General features: G+C 53.5%; 1 protein-coding gene across 1 annotated transcript in view; it reads right to left on the reverse strand.

The window, feature by feature from the left end:
- Positions 1 to 14,886, reverse strand: part of PEDS1 (plasmanylethanolamine desaturase 1) — a 30,888-nt gene extending 16,002 nt beyond the window's left edge. Inside the window, exons 1-2 of the mRNA XM_045363109.2 lie at positions 14,680 to 14,886; positions 3,859 to 3,978 (exon numbers count right to left, since the gene is read on the reverse strand). Coding sequence (XP_045219044.1) covers positions 3,859 to 3,978; positions 14,680 to 14,800 — 241 coding nt within the window. The 5' untranslated portion in view covers positions 14,801 to 14,886. The remainder of the gene's footprint in view (positions 1 to 3,858; positions 3,979 to 14,679) is intronic.
- Positions 14,887 to 18,432: the final 3,546 nt, after the last annotated feature.

Consider the following 18,432-nt stretch of genomic DNA (forward strand, 5'->3'; position numbering starts at 1 on the left):
CAGCTTAGGAGATAAGGAGCTCCATCTCGACACAGATGACCCCGGATTTCTTTCTCTTTTTTTTTTTTTTTTTCCAGAGGGAGTATCACTCTGTTGCCCAGGCTGGAGCGCAATGGTGCGATCTTGGCTCACTGCAACCTCCGCCTCCCGGGTTCAAGCAATTCTCCTGTCTCAGCCTCCCTAGTAGCTGGGATTATAGGCACGTTGCCACCACACCCAGCACATTTTTGTATTTTTAGTGGAGACAGGGTTTCACTGTCCCAAAGTACTGGGATTAAAGGTGTGAACCACCATACCCGGCCCGACCCCCAGATTGCTATTTCCAGCCGCCTCTCCCTACCTCCAGACCTGGATTTCCAGTTTCCTGCTCGACACCTCTCCTTAGCTCACCAGTGGCCATCTCAAGCACCTCCCTCAGGCCTGCTCTGCCGACCTCTTTCCATGTCTGTGAATGACAGCTTCATCCCTTCCACTCTCGAGAGAGAAACCTTGGAGTCAGGCTAATTCTTCCCCCTCTCACCTCCACAGCCAACCTGGAAGCACATTCTGGCAGCTCACCTTTCACAGCTCCTCCAGAATTTGACAACTCATCACCACCTCCACTGCTCCACCCAGGTCTGGGCTGCCCTCGGGTCTGGGCTGCCATCTTCACATAGCTGGACCATGGCAGGTGCCTCCTCCCTGGCTCTCCCCACCCCCAGCCATCTTCCCTGCAGCATCAGATGATGTCAGCTCCCTGTGGGAAACTCACCAATGGCTTCTCATGACCCCACATCCAGACCACGGCCCTCAAGGCCCCACAACGTCTGCTTCCAGTGCGTCGCTGGGCTGCCACAATTTTCCTTTGATCAATTTCCTCCAGCCACAATGGCCTTGCTCTGTTCCCAAACACAGCAAGCATGTGCCAACCTCGGGGCCTTTGCATTTGCTCTTCCCTGTGCCTTGGATGCCCCTCCCCAAGATCTCTGCACGGTCCCTCCCTCATCTCCTTCAGGTGTCTGTGCAAACGTCACCTTTTCAGAGAGGCCTTTCCCGCCTACCCTCTTAGCTTGATTTTGCTTCCCAGGGCTGCGTCATGTGTGTCTGTGTTTACTGACTTGACACCTTTCCGTGCTTCTGCCTTCCTTGATTTCTGGGGCCTGCCTGGGACAATGGAAGCTCTGGGGCAGAGAGTGAGGGGTAGGGGGCAGGCTCTGCAGGCTGGCATGGTGCACTTACTGCCTGCATGTTAACACACAAATCAGGGTGGCTATTTAAATCGATTAGGGACTGTGCAAACACCACTATCAGGGGATTGTCTACTCTTATCAGCCCAGAGGCAAAGGTGTGGGATGGGGAAGCTGGTGTTGTGCAGCCTCGAAAGCCAGAGATTTCCTGGGCTGTGGCTGGAAGCTCAGGTCCCAACCAGGGAAGGGAGACAGTGACCTGCCTGGGACATTCACCCTCCCAGCCTGCACAGCACACACCTGGGCTCTGATGGAGCCCATCTTTTACCCCTGTAGAGGCCTGGAACGGCCTGGCCTCCCAATGTTAACTGGAGGCTATACAGGCCCTGGTGGGGAAGTCCTCATTTGAAAGCCAGGCAGGTCTGGATTTGTGATCTCAGACTGTGCTGCTGCCTGGGTGAGGACCAACAAGCGACTTACATAGCCTCTCAGATGGTGATGGGAACCTCCTCACTAGGGTGGCACAAAGAGTGAAAAGTGCCCAGCATGGGGCTTGGCACATAGTAAGTGCTCACAAAACATCCATCATTAAACTGACCAGTAAGCTAAGGTGCAAGCCTTGATCAGCGGTCTGGCAGGTGCTATCCCCTCCCCGCCCCTGCTTAGTCACTAGTTTTCTCAGCACCTAGGCACACCTGCATTTTGCCTTCACAACAGCCCTAGGAGGCAGGTACTGCCAGCAGCCTCATTTACACTGTGGAAAATGAGGCTCAGAGATGCAATAACACTTGCCCAAGACCACAGAGCCAGAAGGTGGTGGAGCTGGGACTTGAACCCAGGTCTGTAGAGACCTGCTCGTAACCATCCCCAGATGAGGCTGCAAAGCTCAGACTGTCTATATTCCTGCCCTTGAATATGGGGCTTGAGGCAGAGAGGCTTGGGGTGCAGGTCTCTCCCATCCCTGGGGGCAGGGACATGCCTGGCTCCTACCTGGGCTTCCCAGCAATGGACGGGTTCATCTCTCTCCCATCCTCAGCATATACCAACCCCATCCCAGACCCAGATGGTTCAATTAGCTGGCCTGAGCACTATTGGCTTAGGCGGCTAGAATGCTTTTAATGAGATTGTGGGAGTTGAACCCTTAGGGATGGTCAGGCAGGACCAAGGGCACAGCCGCCCCCTTCAGTCTGGAAGCTGGGGACTGGGAGGGGACGGGTGGTGCATGGAGAGGAAGGAAACTGAGTCACCCAGGGCCTGGGAGTGGAGATAGTGTATTAATAACTATGTTGTGCTCTGCCTTGAAGTGTGACTCTGGACTGGTCCCTTCTCTGAGCCTCAGTTTCCTCATCTGGAAAATGATGACAACCTTAGCGTAAGAAGTGACCGACGGAAAACACCCAGGAGGTACTAATAAACAACAGCTCTCTCATTCATTCATTCATCGATTCAAAAAATACTGAGCACCGGCTGTGTGCCAGGCCTGAGGCTTGAGCTAGGGACACAGCGGTGAATGAAGAAAACAGACAAAAATCTCTGCTCTCAGGGAGCTGGCATTTGAGTTGGGAGAGATAAGACGATAAACAAATAAAGACACTGTGGACACAGTGTAACAACAGAAAAGGGGGACGGTGTGTGACAAGACTGCTATTTTGAGACAGAGTCTCGTTCTGCTGCCCGGGCTGAAGTGCTGTGGTATGATCTTGGCTCACTGCAGCCTCTGCCTCCTGGGTTTAAGTGATTCTCCTGCCCCAGCCTCCCAAGTAGCTGAGACAACAGGCACCTGCCAATAAGCCCGGCTAATTTTTGTATTTTTAGTAGAGGCAGGGTTTCACCATGTTGGCCAGGCTGGTCTTGAACTCCTGACCTCAAGTGATCCGCCCCTCAGCCTCGCACAGTGCTGGGATTACAGGCATGAGCCACCACACCTGGCCGGGGCTGTTATTTTTTGTGGGGCAATCACACCTCCTCTGCTGTGAGGAGGTGACCTCTCAGCAGAGACCTGGAGTGAGCCATGTAGGTGTCTACTGTCAGAATTCTAGTCATAGAGAACGGCACATGTAAAAGCCCTGAGTAGGAATGTATCTGAGAGTAGGTGACAGAGGCATAGTCAGGGGGCCAGCATGGCAGGTGCAGGGTGACCTAGCATGAGGGTGGAGAGAGGAAGCTGGGGCAGGTACACTGAGAAGCGTGTGTTCTGTACAGCTGCAGGTGTATGCAGATAAGAGTGGGGGAGTGGCATGATCTGCCTGGGGCTCTAGCAGGATCCAGCTAGCCATGTGGAGACTGGATGGTGCAGGGCAAAGGTGAAGGCAGGGAGACCAGGAAGGAGGCTCCTGAAACAGTCCAGGCGGGAGGATGGTAGCTGGACCAGCGTGGGGACCATGAAGGTACAGAGCCATGGCGGCGGTACTCCTCATGCAGTTTGAAAGTAGAGTTAACAGCATTTGCTGATGGTTTGGATGTGCAATGCAAGAGGAAGGGGGAGGAACTGAGGATCATGTTTACGTTTTGGGCCCAAGTGTCAGGCTGCAGGGAGATGCCGCTGACTGCGATAGGGAGGCAGGGTACCCAAGGCACATACTGGACTCGAGCACACACATCTGCGCATGTGGACACACGCACACGCCAGTTACCCGGTGGGTCCCTGGCCCCTAGGGAAGTTGAGGCAGGCAGCAGTGCTTCGGGCACTCACCAACACCGACTATGACGAGGGGCGTGTGCTCCCAGCGGGCCAGCAGCAGGAGGTGGACCAGGTTGTGGGCGATGAGGCTGAAGCACAGGATCACAGAGCACCACTCCTGGAGGCGCTTGCCTGCAGGGAGCAGAGGTAAAGCAGTGAGACGTAAAGGCTGGAGGGTCAAGGCCAGGCAGAGTGTGGCCCCATGGGAACTTTTCTTTTCTTTCTTTTTTTTTTTTTTCTGAGACAGATTCTCACTCTATCACCTAGGCTGGAGTGCAGTGGTGCCATCTCGGCTCACTGCAACCTCCACCTCCTGGGTTCAAGCAATTCTCCTGCCTCGGCCTCCCGAGTAGCTGGGATTATAGGCGCCTGCACCACACCCGGCTAATTTTTGTATTTTTAGTAAAGATGGGGTTTCACCATATTGGCCAGGCTGGTCTTGAACTCCTAACCATGTGATCCGCCTGCCTCAGCTTCCCGAAGTGCTGGGATTACAGGTGTGAGCCACCGCACCCAGCCAGGAGCTTATCAACTGTGTTCAATGCGTCTATATTGCCAAACACAAGCTGAGCTTACAGACTCCCACAAAGGATTCTGTACCCATTTCACAGATGACGTCACTGAGGCCCTGGCCAAGATCAAACAGTCGGGCTGGATGAATTAAACCAAGGAAGGGGCCCTTCAGAGAGTGGCCCAATTCTTTGACAGACAGGACCAGAACTCTGGTCTCCTGGGCCTCTCTGGGCTCTCTCTGGAGATGCCTAAGGGAACTTTAATGAGCTTCTTTTTCTTTTTTTAAACTAGAATCTTTGTGGCTTCACTTGTCCCCTTTTGCAGGTATTTGGAGGCAGAGGCTACAAACAACCTTTAATCCTGGTGGCTCACACCCTGCCCAGTCTCCCTCAAGCAGGCTCCAGACGAGTCAGGAATTCATGGACAAATAGGGCTATGGGGACAGTGGGGCTTCTCAAAGTACGGCAGGTGGGCCAGGGAGGCAAAGATTCTGATTCCCAAGAGGAGTCAGAAGTCAGGCTTTGGGTGTGCAATCTGTTTAAGTGTTGCCACATAGTTTTCTTTTTTTTTTTTTTTTTTTTTTTTGAGACGGAGTCTCGCGCTCTGTCACCCAGGCTGGAGTGCAGTGGCGCGATCTCGGCTCACTGCAAGCTCCGCCCCCCGGGTTCACGCCATTCTCCCGCCTCAGCCTCCCAAGTAGCTGGGACTACAGGCGCCCGCCACCACGCCCAGCTAGTTTTTTGTATTTTTAGTAGAGACGGGGTTTCACCATGTTAGCCAGGATGGTCTCGATCTCCTGACCTCGTGATCCACCCGCCTCGGCCTCCCAAAGTGCTGGGATTACAGGCTTGAGCCACCGCGCCCGGCCGCCACATAGTTTTCATAGACACATGAGTTCAGACAAGCTGATTCACTCACTGCGGCTTTGTTTGTGGTGTCAAAACTTGGGAAATAACCTAAGTGGCCGTTGCCCGGGGATTGGCCAAATGAATTCAGTCCACATCATCTCTGCAGCCAGGAAAATGCCTGGGCAGTTGTCTATAAGTGGACGTGGAGAGACGCCCAGGACATCTAGGTAAGCGCAAAAAGCAAAGTGCCAAATAGCAACCATTTATGTTAAAAAAAAAAAAAAAAATCTATATAGTTAAGACTGGCTTTTCCCTTATTCCCTTTTAAAGTACTAGCATATTACATTGTTTTCTTTTTTTTTTTTTTTTTTTTTTGAGACGGAGTCTCGCTCTGTAGCCCAGGCTGGAGTGCAGTGGCCGGATCTCAGCTCACTGCAAGCTCCGCCTCCCGGGTTCACGCCATTCTCCGGCCTCAGCCTCCCGAGTAGCTGGGACTACAGGCGCTGCCACCTCGCCCGGCTATTTTTTGTATTTCTTAGTAGAGACGGGGTTTCACCGTGTTAGCCAGGATGGTCTCGATCTCCTGACCTCATGATCCGCCCATCTCGGCCTCCCAAAGTGCTGGGATTACAGGCTTGAGCCACCGCGCCCGGCCTACATTGTTTTCTTTTAATCGTAAATTAAAATAAAAAAATAAAAGGGGGCCATGTGCGGTGGCTCACACCTGTAATCCCAGCACTTTGGGAGGCCAAGGCAGGAGGATCATTTGAGACTAGGAGTTCGAGACGAGCCTGGCCAACATGGTGAAACCCCATCTCTACTAAAAATACAAAAATTAGCCAGGCATGGTGGCGGGTGCCTGTAATCCCAACTATTTAGTTATTTTAAAACTAAAATAAAAATAAAAATAAAATAAATAAAAGGGGTTAGGCCCAGTGGCGTACTCCTGTAATCCAAACACTCTGGGAAGCTGAGGCGAGAGGATTGCTTGAGCCCAGGAGTTCAAGACCAGCTTGGGCAACACGGCAAGACCCTGTCTCTATTAATAAACAAACAAAACAAAAAATTTTAAAAATTAAAGGAAATATGGCTGGACGCAGTGTTTCATGCCTGTAATCCCAGCACTTTGGCAGGCCGAGGCAGGCAGATCACCTGAGGTCAGGAGTTTGAGACCAGCCTGGCCAATGTGGCAAAACACTGTCTCTACTAAAAATACAAAAACGGCCGGGCGCGGTGGCTCAAGCCTGTAATCCCAGCACTTTGGGAGGCCGAGACGGGTGGATCACGAGGTCAGGAGATCGAGACCATCCTGGCTAACCCGGTGAAACCCCGTCTCTACTAAAAAATACAAAACACTAGCTGGGCGCGGTGGCGAGCGCCTGTAGTCCCAGCTACTGGGGAGGCTGAGGCAGGAGAATGGTGTAAACCCGGGAGGCGGAGCTTGCAGTGAGCTGAGATCCGGCCACTGCACTCCAGCCTGGGCGACAGAGCGAGACTCCGCCTCAAAAACAAACAAACAAACAAAAAAACAAAAACTAGCCAGGCGTGGTGGCAGGCACCTGGAGTCCCAGCTACTCAGGAGGCTGAGGCAGGAGAATTGCTTGAACCCAGGAGGCAGAGGTTACAGTGAGCTGAGATCACGCCATTGCACTCCAGCCTGGGTGACAAGAGCGAAACTCTATCTCAAAAAAAAAAAAGGCCAGGCGCGGTGGCTCATGCCTGTAATTCCAACACTTTGGGAGGCCGAGGCGGGCAGATCACAAGGTCAGGAGATCGAAACCATCCTGGTTAACACGGTGAAACTCTATCTCTACTAAAAATGCCAAAAAATTAGCTGGGCGTGGTGGCGGGCGCCTGTAGTCCCAGCTACTCGGGAGGCTGAGGCAGGAGAATGGCGTGAACCTGGGAGGTAGAGCTTGCAGTGAGCCGAGATTGCGCCACTGCACTCCAGCCTGGGTGACACTGTGAGACTCCGTCTCAAAAAAAAAAAAAAAAAAAAAAAAAGGAAATAAAAAACACCATGTGGGTGACACAGAACATGTGACTAGGGTATGCCCCAGGCAGCTGCTCTGTAAGGCAGAGAAGACCTTTAATGACAATAATTTGATCATGGGTGTTTAAAATGTACTGAGCAGTTACTACATGTCAGGCGCCTGCTGAAGTGATGTCCTTTTGCAGATGAGAAAACTGACCACCAGAGTGGTCAAGGAAGTAGCCCAAAGCCACCCAACTAGTCAGCAAAGACCAGAATTCCATGGCCAGAGGTCTGGCTCCTAAGATCCTGCTCTCGCCCGGCTCCATCCTGTTCCTGCTGCCCCTGGTCCCTCCCTCTATTCCCCATCACCCTATCACCTTGATGACATTCTGGGTGAGGAACCCAGGTCTCCCTTAAGCAGCGGGGCCAGGCAGGTCCCTGTGAAGGGGTCAGGGCCAGAGCAGGTGAGAAGGGCTCCTCCCATGTCCATCCTTTCTTCTTTTTAGGGCTCTGTGTATGCTGTTCCCTTCACTCCCTGTGCACCTGACACTGCTCCTGCTGATCTCACCCTGGAAACCTCCATCTCCAGGAAGCCATCCACGATGCCTCCTCTGACCCCACACTCCCCCAACACGAGGCCCATCACTCATGCCTGTGGCCTTGTCTACGTTTGCCTTCCCTACCTAAATGTGAAGTCGGGAGGCCCAGAACCATGCCTGGCTCACTCACCAGGGCCCTGATACTCAGTAAATGCTTGCAGAATGAGCATCTGGGAATGAAATTCCCAACCACAATCCTAACGGACAACTCCACAGCTTTGTGTCCGGGTGCCGCTCACCGACATACCTTGGGAAGGAAGTACTGGGTTCCCCATTTGTCATGATAGGGAAACTGAGGCTCAGGGAGGGAGAGGGCCTTGTCCAGGTCACACAACAGCAAGCTGCTCCTGACCTACCCCGAACCAGAATCAGGATAGCTGCCCTCCCCTGGCCTATGAAAAGACCAAGGCTCAGAAGGGGAAGGGGAGACACCAAGGTTACATCCCTTTGGCCCCTTTTGTACAGAGGAGGACACTGAAGCCCAAGAAGGCGAAGGACCTCAACAGAGGTCACATAGCAGAGGTCACAGGGGCCTAGATCTCCTGGTTTCCCAATTCTCAGGCAAGGGCTGTTTCCCTTGAGCCACGCAGCACCCCCACTGCCCGGCAGCTGCCCCAGCCTGGGGATCACTATGATCAGGCCCAGCAGGGCCTTCCCCTTTCTGGTTCTTGTTTGTAGCCAAGGCCCAGGGCTCAGAAGCAGAAAGCCCCGAGCGGCCGAGGTGGGAGGACATGGAGAGGCGGTGAGAAGGAGAGAACAAGTGAACCCTCCCGATGGACCTGCCTGCCCCACAGCACACAGGGACAGGAAGCGGGCAGAGCCAACTGCAACACAATCAAATAAGTTACCCTAACAATGGCTGACACCCACTGAAGCCTGTCATGTGCTGGGGTGTGGCCCATATTGGAGACGTTGCAAACTGGCTCCCTCTGACATTTTGCCCTCAGTTTTAAAAAGTGAACTAAATTTGAAAATCACGTAAAATTCCTAGTTTCCTGCTTCCCTCAATAACACAGGGTTCTGGCCACCCTAGGCCTGAACAGTATTAGCTGCCCCCATCCGATGGGATACGAGCTCCAGGTTCACCCTGGTCCTCTCCCTTCCCTGGGGTCTCACACTCGGTGGCCAGATTTGGTGGTGGCCCTGGCTGGGCCCCTGTAGTCATCTGAGTTTTTGAGCCCGAGGCACAGTCTCTCATTCAAGTATCAGCCCCTCAAGGAAGGAACTGAGTGATCTCATTTCCTAGACAAGGAAACTGAGGTTCAGAGCTGGGTTTGGATCCCAGACTCATCAATGAGACATGTTAGCCTGGATGTTAGGGGCTGTCCTGAAACCAGAAATGATCCAGCTCTCTCCCCAGGCCATGGAGAACGTCCTCCAAATCTGAATACTTTTCCGTCTAAACTCCATCTCTCTTTGGCCTCTGGAAGCTGGATCCTTCTGCAGACCAAATACCTTAATTCTGATCCATAAAAAATGCATACACAATGGCCAGGTGTGGTGGCTCATGCCTGTAATCCCAGCACTTTGGGAGGCTGAGGCGGGCAGATCATGAGGTCTAGAGTTAGAGATCAGCCTCGCTAACATGAACATAGTGAAACCCCGTCTTGACTAAGAATATAAAAATTACCCATGTGTGGTGGTGTGCACCTGTAATCCTAGCTACTCTGGAGGCTGAGGCAGGAGAATCGCGTGAACCCCGGAGGCAGAGGTTGCAGTGAGCCAAGATCGCACCACTGCACTCCAGCCTGGGTGACAGAGCAAGATTCCATCTCCGGGAGGGGAGGTAAAAACATACACAACGTAAGTAGCTTTCACTGAGCAACTAGAACATGCCAGGTACAGGGCTAAGGTGACCTCAGCACGCCTCATCACCTCCTGGGGCTAGGGACCCTCTGTCTCATTCTTCAGAGAGAGAAGCTGGGCCTGGAGAGGTGAAGGCACTTGTCCAAAGTCACTTGAGGGTTACCAAAGTCACAGCATGGACCATCAGCCTGGTAGGGCCTGTGGGGTCAACTGGCCTAAACTGTGTCACTTAACAGATGGGCAGACTGAAGCGGGGTCAGGGAGTGTGGCTGCTCAGGACACAGGAGGCCTGGGCTGTCCTCTGGCTGTAATGCTGAGGTCCTGCTTTTAGAGCCAGCCCCTGGCTTGGCAGGGGTTGAAGATCTGAGCCAATAGTAGTGGCCACTTGTTGGCCAGAGGAAGGGCTGGCCTTGTGTGGTAGGTATGGAGGGCTAGGAAGAGCAGGGGAGGGCTGGGATCATGCCTTTGTCATCCTGCTTTCCAAGTGACAGGCTGCAGTAAAAGGCTTGGCGGGCCCAACTCTTCTGGTTCCAGGTAGAGGCAAGCCCCAAATAAGCTGAACTTCAGAGGGCCCCTGGCCTCCAGCAGACCCTCAGCCTCAGGGAAATGGGGGACAAGAGGTAAAGAGAAGGCGGGGATGAGAGACAGACAGAGGGATAAATATGAGATGAGAGACAAATAAGGAATCAGAGCCACGGGAAGATGAGAAACAGGCTGAGTGCCGCGGCTCATGCCTGTAATACCAGTGCTTTAGGAGGCCAAGGTAGAAGGATCACTTGAGGCCAGGAGTTGGAGACCAGCCTGGGCAACATAACCAGATCCTGTCTCTACAAAAATAAAAATAAAAATTAGCTGGGCGTGGTAGCTTACACCTGCAATCTCGGCACTCTGGAGGCTGAAGCGGGAGGATAATTTGAGCTCAGAAGTTTCGGGTTGCAGTGAGCTACAATCGCTCCACCGCACTCCAGCCTGGGTAACAGAGCAAAACCTTGTCTCAAAAACAAACCAAAAAAATGAAAGAAACAAAGATGAGAAACAGAGACAAAATGAGCAAAAAACAGAAGGCCCATCTGGGGGACTGTGAACCCCTGGGCTCAGCTTCGAGAGTACAGGCCAGGACTCTCACCCAGTACTCCTGACACCCTCCACCTTTCCCCTCCCCCGGTGCCAAGAGCCTCTGTAATCCCCAGGGCAGGGGGCACCAACAGTTAGCCTGGGTTGGGGACAGGTGGATCAAGGACTCTTCAGGCTGCACCCTTGAAACCTGGGGCACCTGAGAAGCAGCACACACACGGCCAGATTTCAGCTGGGACCTTTTGGGAAGTTGGACACCCGTCTCACCCTCCGGCCTGCCAAGCTGGCCAGGCCCTTCACAAATCCTGACATCTGGCATGAGGTGGGCTGCTGCTGCAAAACTCAAGCCTACAACAGGACCCTTCATGGCTCCCAGGTCCCGCAGGACCAGGGCTCAACCTCTAGGCCAGACAGTTGGGGCCTGCAGAATCAGGCTGCGGCTGCCTCCCTGCTGCACCTGTCACCATTGCCTCGGCCCCATGCTGTTCTGGTACAACTACTCAGTTCCCTGTACACAGAGGCCCTTCCTCTGCCACCTGCCCTGCACACATGCTGTTCTGATGATCTGGAATACTCGCCCCTGCCTCCCACACACTCACCCCTGGCTGGCTGACTTCCACAGTGAAGAGTAAGAACATAAGACCTAGGGCACCCGCTCCCTGCCCAGTCCCGGGTTCCAGGCCTAGGCCTGCTGCTGCCCGGTGCCCCGCCCTATGACCTCAGGCAGTCTCTCCCATTTTCTAAGCCTCAGGAAACGTTCCGACAAAAGTGGACTGGGTGCTCGTGAGGGGCCAAGCACTTCAAGCAAACCAAATAGGTTCAGTCCCTGTCCTGCTGGCCTTCCCATCAGGCGAGGGCAGATGTGGGCCTAACCCCGATCAAGGTGAGCTTTAGGAAGAGCGTGCATGGGGTGGGGGTTGGGAGGGGTTGCAGCCTCCTCCTCTGTAAATGGGGTTAATATCAGGGTACAGCTCACACAGTTGTAGTAGGGATGCACTGAGAGCAGATGAGGAACATGCCAGCACAGTGAGGGCTCAATCACTCGGCTATGTTGATTGCCATGATTATGACTGTCAACTGTCACAGTGCCAAACCACCTCCGGCCCCAGTAATCTCAAACATTCCGCTCCTAGAACCCAGGAACTTCTCCCACTCTTCCCTCCAGCCTACATGTGTCCTCCATGTTCCCTAAATATGACTGGCAAGCTCCCACCTCAGGGCCTTTGCATTTGTTGTTTCCCTGGTCTGGACCAACCCTTCTTCAAATATCCTCAGGGCTCCCTCCCTCGGCCCTTCCTCCCTTCAGGCCTCCCTTCAGGCCTTCCTTCGAATGTCACCTGCTCAGGGAGGCCTTCACGCCCCCTCCCTAAAATGTCATCCCGTCCCCAACATTTCAGGTCCCCCTCTCCTGCTGTATATTTGCTCCACAGCGCTTGCCACCACTGGGCATGTGAGACAGTTATTTGTCAAGTCTATTGCCTGGCTATCTACTAAAATGCCAGCTCCATTTTTTCTTTTTCTTTTTTTGAGACAGAGTCTCGCTCTGTCATCCAGGCTGGAATGCAGTGGCGCGGTCTTGGCTCACTGCAACCTCCGCCTCCCGGGTTCAAGAGATTATCCTGCTTCAGCCTCCCGAGTAGCTGTGATTACAGGGGCCTGCCACCATGCCCAGCTAATTTCTGTATTTTTAGTAGAGTCGGGGTTTCTCCATGTTGGCCAGGCTGGTCTCGAACTCCTGACCTCAAGTGATCCACCCAATTTGGCCTCCCAAAGTGCTAGGATTATAGGTGTGAGCCACTGTGCCCAGCCAGCTCCATTTTTTTCTGTCTTGCTCACCACTCTGCCCCCAGAGCCTAGAACATGGGCTAGAAGATAGGTGTTCAACATGCATTGCGCCTGGTTTCTCATTTTATCAGGCCCAGAGGGGTCAAGTACTTCCCCAAGATCACACAGTGAGTGGATAGAAGCAGAGAGGCCAGTGGAAAGGAAGTTGGAGAAACCAGTTTGGCAAGTCTCCTCCCCTACCTCCAGGTCTGGAGGAGATAAGAGGCCTTGACTGCAGATTTGGGGCACCAGGCTGTCTGCAGACTGTGATTCAGGCATGGCTGTTCAGAGAGTGAAGCGCACTTGGGGAAACCAGAAATGGACAAATAAGCAATTGATCGTGGTGAGGTGGGGAGACAGCAATCCCTGGGGAGGCTCAGAATGCCTGGGAATGATTTGGGCTGTCTGAAAGTAGGCAGGGTTCACAGGAGCAGGCAGAGCTGGACACTAAAGAGGGAGGCCCTTGAATCCTTATCCCCAATTCCCAGGTGGGGAGTTTGAGGACCAGAGAGGTGAGGTGGATCCCCCACAGCAAAGGTCAGACTACTGTTAACAACAGGGAGTGCCTACTGAATGCCAGGCGCCGCACCACAGTGGACGATCTCATTTCCACTTCCTAACACAAAGGGGCAGATAAACTTTAACTTGCAAGGAAACCAAGGGGAAAAAGAGACGGAAAGTGGCTTGGACCAGGTCATACAGCTGAGTAATAGAGTCAGGATGTTAACCCTGGCCTACCTCCAGGAAAGCCGGAGGTTGTAAGTCCGTAGGCTGGGTGCCTTGGGTACAGGCCTGAAGAAACCATAGCGGCATGGACCAGGTGCCCAAGTCAGGAGTTAAAAAATCACATACAGAGAATGGAGTGGTCTAGGACCCAGTGAGGAATCGCAAATGGCCCATGGCCATGCTGCTTTTTAAGGAAAAGACAGCATGGAACCCAGACCCGTGAGGGTGGAAAGCTAAGGTGCTAGTGACCCAGACCCACTCCAGGCAAGGGCTGCGTGTGGTGCTTGGTGGCTGCCCCACAGCAAAAGGATGTCAGAATGTTTGACAAACAAAGCTTGATGCGATGGTGACACCTAGGCAGAGGTGCCTCCCAGTAACCGGTGCCTCCCAGTAACCTGAATCTGGAGTTCTCAAAGGCGCTTCCTTAACCCCTGGGGACACAGGGCCCTTCTGAAGCCAAACAATAAAACTCCTAAGGCTCAACATAGGAGTCAGAGAAGGTGGGGGTGCCCCAGCGTGCTTGCTGGAGCATATACAGTGAGCAAAGCAGGAAGAAGCTAGGGAGAAACCGTGGCCCCAGGGAAAGGGGCAGAGGGAGAGGTGAACTCCAACTTGTGATCTGGTCTGGGGAATATGGGGGTTCCAGTCCCAAGTCCTAAGGAAGGGGCTAATACATGGACGTGACGAAGGGGCAAGAGCTGGAGTTGGGGCTTTTGTACAGGGGAGCTTACACTGGGGTACGTTCAGTCCCTTCACTGCCTGGGATCCAAGAATATGGGTTAAGGACTGATGCTTCCCACTGGAGGGTTGAGGAGAGGATATCGGTCTGTAGCCACTGAAGCTATCACTAGGATGGGGTTTTGGGGGAAGGGTGTGGGGGGTACCGTGCAGCTGGAAGCCCCTGAGTTAGGGTTCCCTGGGCAGAGGAGCTGACATTCCCAGGTTAGGGAAGTGAGGTCATTGTCTGCAGCCCAGGGCCTGGGCTAGGGCACAGAGGAGGCACTAGGGTGTAGATTCCAGATTTGGGGAACCTGGGATGAGGTGTGACTTTTAGGGGCCTGAGGGCAGTGCTTATAGCTGAAGGGCAGCTTTGGGCTTGGACTGGGTCCTGCAGGGATGACGAGGTGGGGTTCTAAGTCTAGGAGCACTCTTCGCAACCAAGAATGCCCCGGGGCTAGGATTCCGTATCTGCGGGTCCGATGGGAGCTCCATTTGTCGCCCAGGAAGCTCATGGTAGTTTCTTGATCTGGGGAGTGTCTTTGCAGCCAGGAAACCCCGGGGCCAAGGTTCTGGCTTGGGTTTGGAAGGGACGCTGGGGTGGGGTCCCCGAACTTAGGGGCGCTATTTGCAAGTAGACACCCAGGCTGGAGTTCCGCATCTGGGCCCGAGGTTGGGGCTCCAATCTAGGGTCGCTGTCCACAGCGGGGGCTGGTGACCGCAGGCCTGGAGGGGGGCCCGGAGGTCTTACCTGGCGAGTAGAGCGCAGCCAGCTCGCGGGCCCCAGCGTGCTGCGCGCCCCAGCGGCAACAGGACGCCTCGTCCTCGTCCAGCTCCAGCTGCTGGCCCGGCCCATCCTCGGCGCCCGCCATGGCCACTCGCCCGACCGGCCCGGTGCGCTCTGCTGGCGGCGGCGGCGGCAGGGCCGCGGAACCGCGGCGAGATCACGCCGCCCAATGACCGCCCAGCGCCGGGCGCGGCGGCGCCGCGGGCGGGGTCCTCGCCCGGCCGCGCGTCACAGCCAATCGGGGCTCGCGCTGGAGCCGCGCAGGCCAATCGGATGCCGCTGAGCCGCAGCCAACCGCCGCGAGCCAGAAGCTGGGCCGCAGCTGGACGCAGCTGGGCGCGGAAGCGTGGGGCGGAGGCGCGTGCCCGCCTGACCCGCTCAGCCGCGGCTGGGTTCCCGGCTCCAGCCCACCTGGAGCTCGCGGCGCGTCGCCGCCCACCTAGGCTTCGGTTCACTGGCCCTTGCAGTGGGCCGAGGCTGGGCCCAGAAATGGGCATTTCTTGAGCCCGCAGCGTTAAGCGCCCACCGTGTGCAAGGGACGCGAAGGCAGGGCGCCGGGCCGGGGCGGAGGCCAGGGAGCGTTTGGCGGGTGCTTTGTACAATGCTCCCTGGCGAGGCCGATGGACGGTGGGCTGGTTTATCAAGCCCTACTGTGTGCAGAGGTTTCGGGGACCGTGCGTTCATCAGCTGTGTGCCAGCTCTGTGCTGTGCGCCCAAAGAGGAGAAACCTCGAGCCTGTCCCGCATCTTCCCCAGCTCAGGTTCTCCCGATGGAGAGGACAGTCAGCTAATGAAAATGACAGCTAGGGTCACTATGAGATTTGCTGAGCGCTTAATATCTGTCAGGCGCTGGACCAAGAGCTAGACAAGCAACATTTATTTGACTCTTAAACACCAATGGTATTGCCTCCTCAGAGAGCCCCACCACCACCACCCTGCTCAAAGGTGCCCCCTCCTCCAGTCACTGTGACATCACCCTGTTTTGTCTTCACAGCGCTTGTGGTGGGGATTGAGCTTGCAGTCCCTGTCTCTCCTATCAGAGAGCAAGCTCCTGAGGGCAGAGAACAGCTTTGGTCACAGCAGAGCCCCCGTGCCAAGATTGGGGCTGGCACATGGTAGAAGCTCAATAAATGCCTGATGAATGAATGAAGGCTCAGCCAGATGCGTTTAGTACTTCAGCAGATAAATGACAGCAGCAGGGATTTACCCCAGGTCTAACTGACAACAAAGTATGCAATAATTGCTCATAGAAATTCCATACAGGCTGGACGCGGTGGCTCACGCCTGTAATCCCAGCACTTTGGGAGGCCAAGACCGGTGGATCACCTGAGGCCAGGAGTTTGAGACCAGCCTGGCCAACATGGTGAAACCTTGTCTCTACTAAAAATACAAAAATTAGCCAGGTTACTTATCCCAGCTACTTGGGAGGCCGAGGCAGGAGAATCACTTGAACCTGGGAGGTGGAGGTTGCAGTGAGCCGAGATGGTGCCATTGCATTCCAACCTGGGTGACAAGAGTGAGACTCGGTCTCAAAAAAAAAAAAAAAAAAAAAAAAATCCATACAGTGAGATCACATAGGAGCCTCCCTAGAGGCTGTGGAAGGTCCTGAGAGGTGCTGAGGGGAGCAGAGAGGGGAGGTAAGAGTCCCTTCCAGAATCCAGGTTCTCTGAGGGTTTAAGTCCTGGATTCCTGCACTACCAGTCACCCCAGGGCTGTTTCCTGAGTGTTCCTGCCATAGAGAGCCACTGTCCCCCACCAGGCCTATGCTCCCTCCGTTTCTTTCCCACACCTCCTCCCAGGAAGGAAAAGCCACCTTTCAGTGGCAGGGATGGGTTGCAACCCAAGTCCTGGTGAATTCTGGTGAAGCTGGCTGGTTTTGCATCATGTATTAACAGCACAGTTAATCCAACAGTTGGATTTTTTAACCCAGGAGCTTAAGGCTGGAGGGGGGGTTTGGTGGCTTTGGTGGGGGCTGGTTGTCAGATTTCAGGTAAACACCTTCTAAAGCTCTCTACTCGCATCCCACAGCCTCCAAACAGGGTAGGGTGGCTGGTTACTGCTGGTGTCCAGAGACCCTCACAGTGGCCAGCACCCGATGGTTGATGGACAGACTGCCTGAGATAACTCATTCCTTCATTCTTTCACTGAACACATTTATTAAGCACCAACCCGACCCAGGGAAACAGCAGGGAACATGGCAGAATCCCTGCTTTCTTGGGAGGTGGGGGTGAAGGTTAGGGAAGTCCTGTTTAAGAAGATGACATTGGATCCAAGACCTAAAGGGCATGGGGGAGCCGGTTACTTAAAATGAACTGGGAAGTCCCTTCCCTATGGGGTTTTGAGTAGAGGAATGACATGATGACATGATCTGACTTACTTTTTCTTTTTTTTTTTTTTTGAGACGGAGTCTCAAGCTCTATCACCCAGGTTGGAGTGCAGTGGCGTGATCTCGGCTCACTGCAACCTTTGCCTTCTGGTTTCAAGCAATTCTCCTGCCTCAGCCTCCTGAGTAGCTGAAATTACAGGTGCCCGCAATGCCTGCCTAATTTTGGTATTTTTAGTAGTGATGGGGTTTCACCATGTTGGCCAGGCTGGTCTCGAACTCCTGACCTTGTGATCTGCCCACCTTGGCCTCCCAAAGTGCTGGGATTACAGGCATGAGCCACCGTGCCCGGCCAAGAGATATAAATTTCATACCTTTTAAAGTATAAAGTGAACCCTATTAAAGTAAATTCCGTGGTTTTTAGTATATTCACACAGTTGTGTAATCATCACGACTATCTAGTTCCAGAACATTTTCAGTACACCCAAAAGAAACCCCATATCCATTAGCAGTTACTCCCTCACTTCCCTCTTTCCCCAGCTCCTGGTAACCATTAATCTACTTTCTACTTCTAAGGACTTGCTTCTACTGGACATTTCAATGTAATAGGATTATATAATTATATGAAGCCTTTTGTGTCAGGCTTCTTTCACTTAGCATAATGTTTTCAAGGTTCATCCATGTTGTAGCACATGTCAGAATTGCCCCTTTTTTTTTCGGTAGCTCAGATTACAGGCATGCACCATCAGGCCCGGCTAATTTTTTTGTAGAGACGGAGTTTCACCATGTTAGTCAGGCTGTTGTGAACTCCTGACCTCAGGTGATACACCTGCCTCGGCCTCCCAAAGTGCTGGGATTACAGGCATGCACCACCATGCCCAGCCACGTATATCTTTTTTGGAGAAATATCTATTAAAATCCTTTGCCTTGGCCAGATGCGGTGGCTCATGCCTGTAATCCCAGCTACTTGGGAGGCTGAGGCAGGAGAATCATTTGATCGTGGGAGGCAAGTGATCCAAGTGAGCCGAGACCACGCCATTGCACTCCAGCCTGGGCAGCAAGAGCGAAACTCCATATCAAAAACAAACAAACAAAAAAATCAAATCTTCTGCCTTTTTTCAAATTCAGTTATTGGTTTTTTTCTTGAACTGTAAGAGTTATTGATATATTATGGCTATTAATCCCTTATCAGATATAGGATTTATGACATATTTTCTGTCATTCTGTTGGTTGTCTTTTAACTTTCTAGATCATGTTCTTTGACATACACTTTTTTTTTTTTTAATAGGGTCTCATTCTTTCGTCCAGGCTGGAGTGCAGTGGTGTGATCATGGCTCACTGCAGCCTTGAACTCTCGGGCTCAGGTGATTCTCCCACCTCAGCCACCCAGGTAGC

This window comes from Macaca fascicularis, chromosome 10 (genome assembly GCF_037993035.2).
Source record: "Macaca fascicularis isolate 582-1 chromosome 10, T2T-MFA8v1.1".
Classification (NCBI taxonomy): Eukaryota; Metazoa; Chordata; class Mammalia; order Primates; family Cercopithecidae; genus Macaca; species Macaca fascicularis.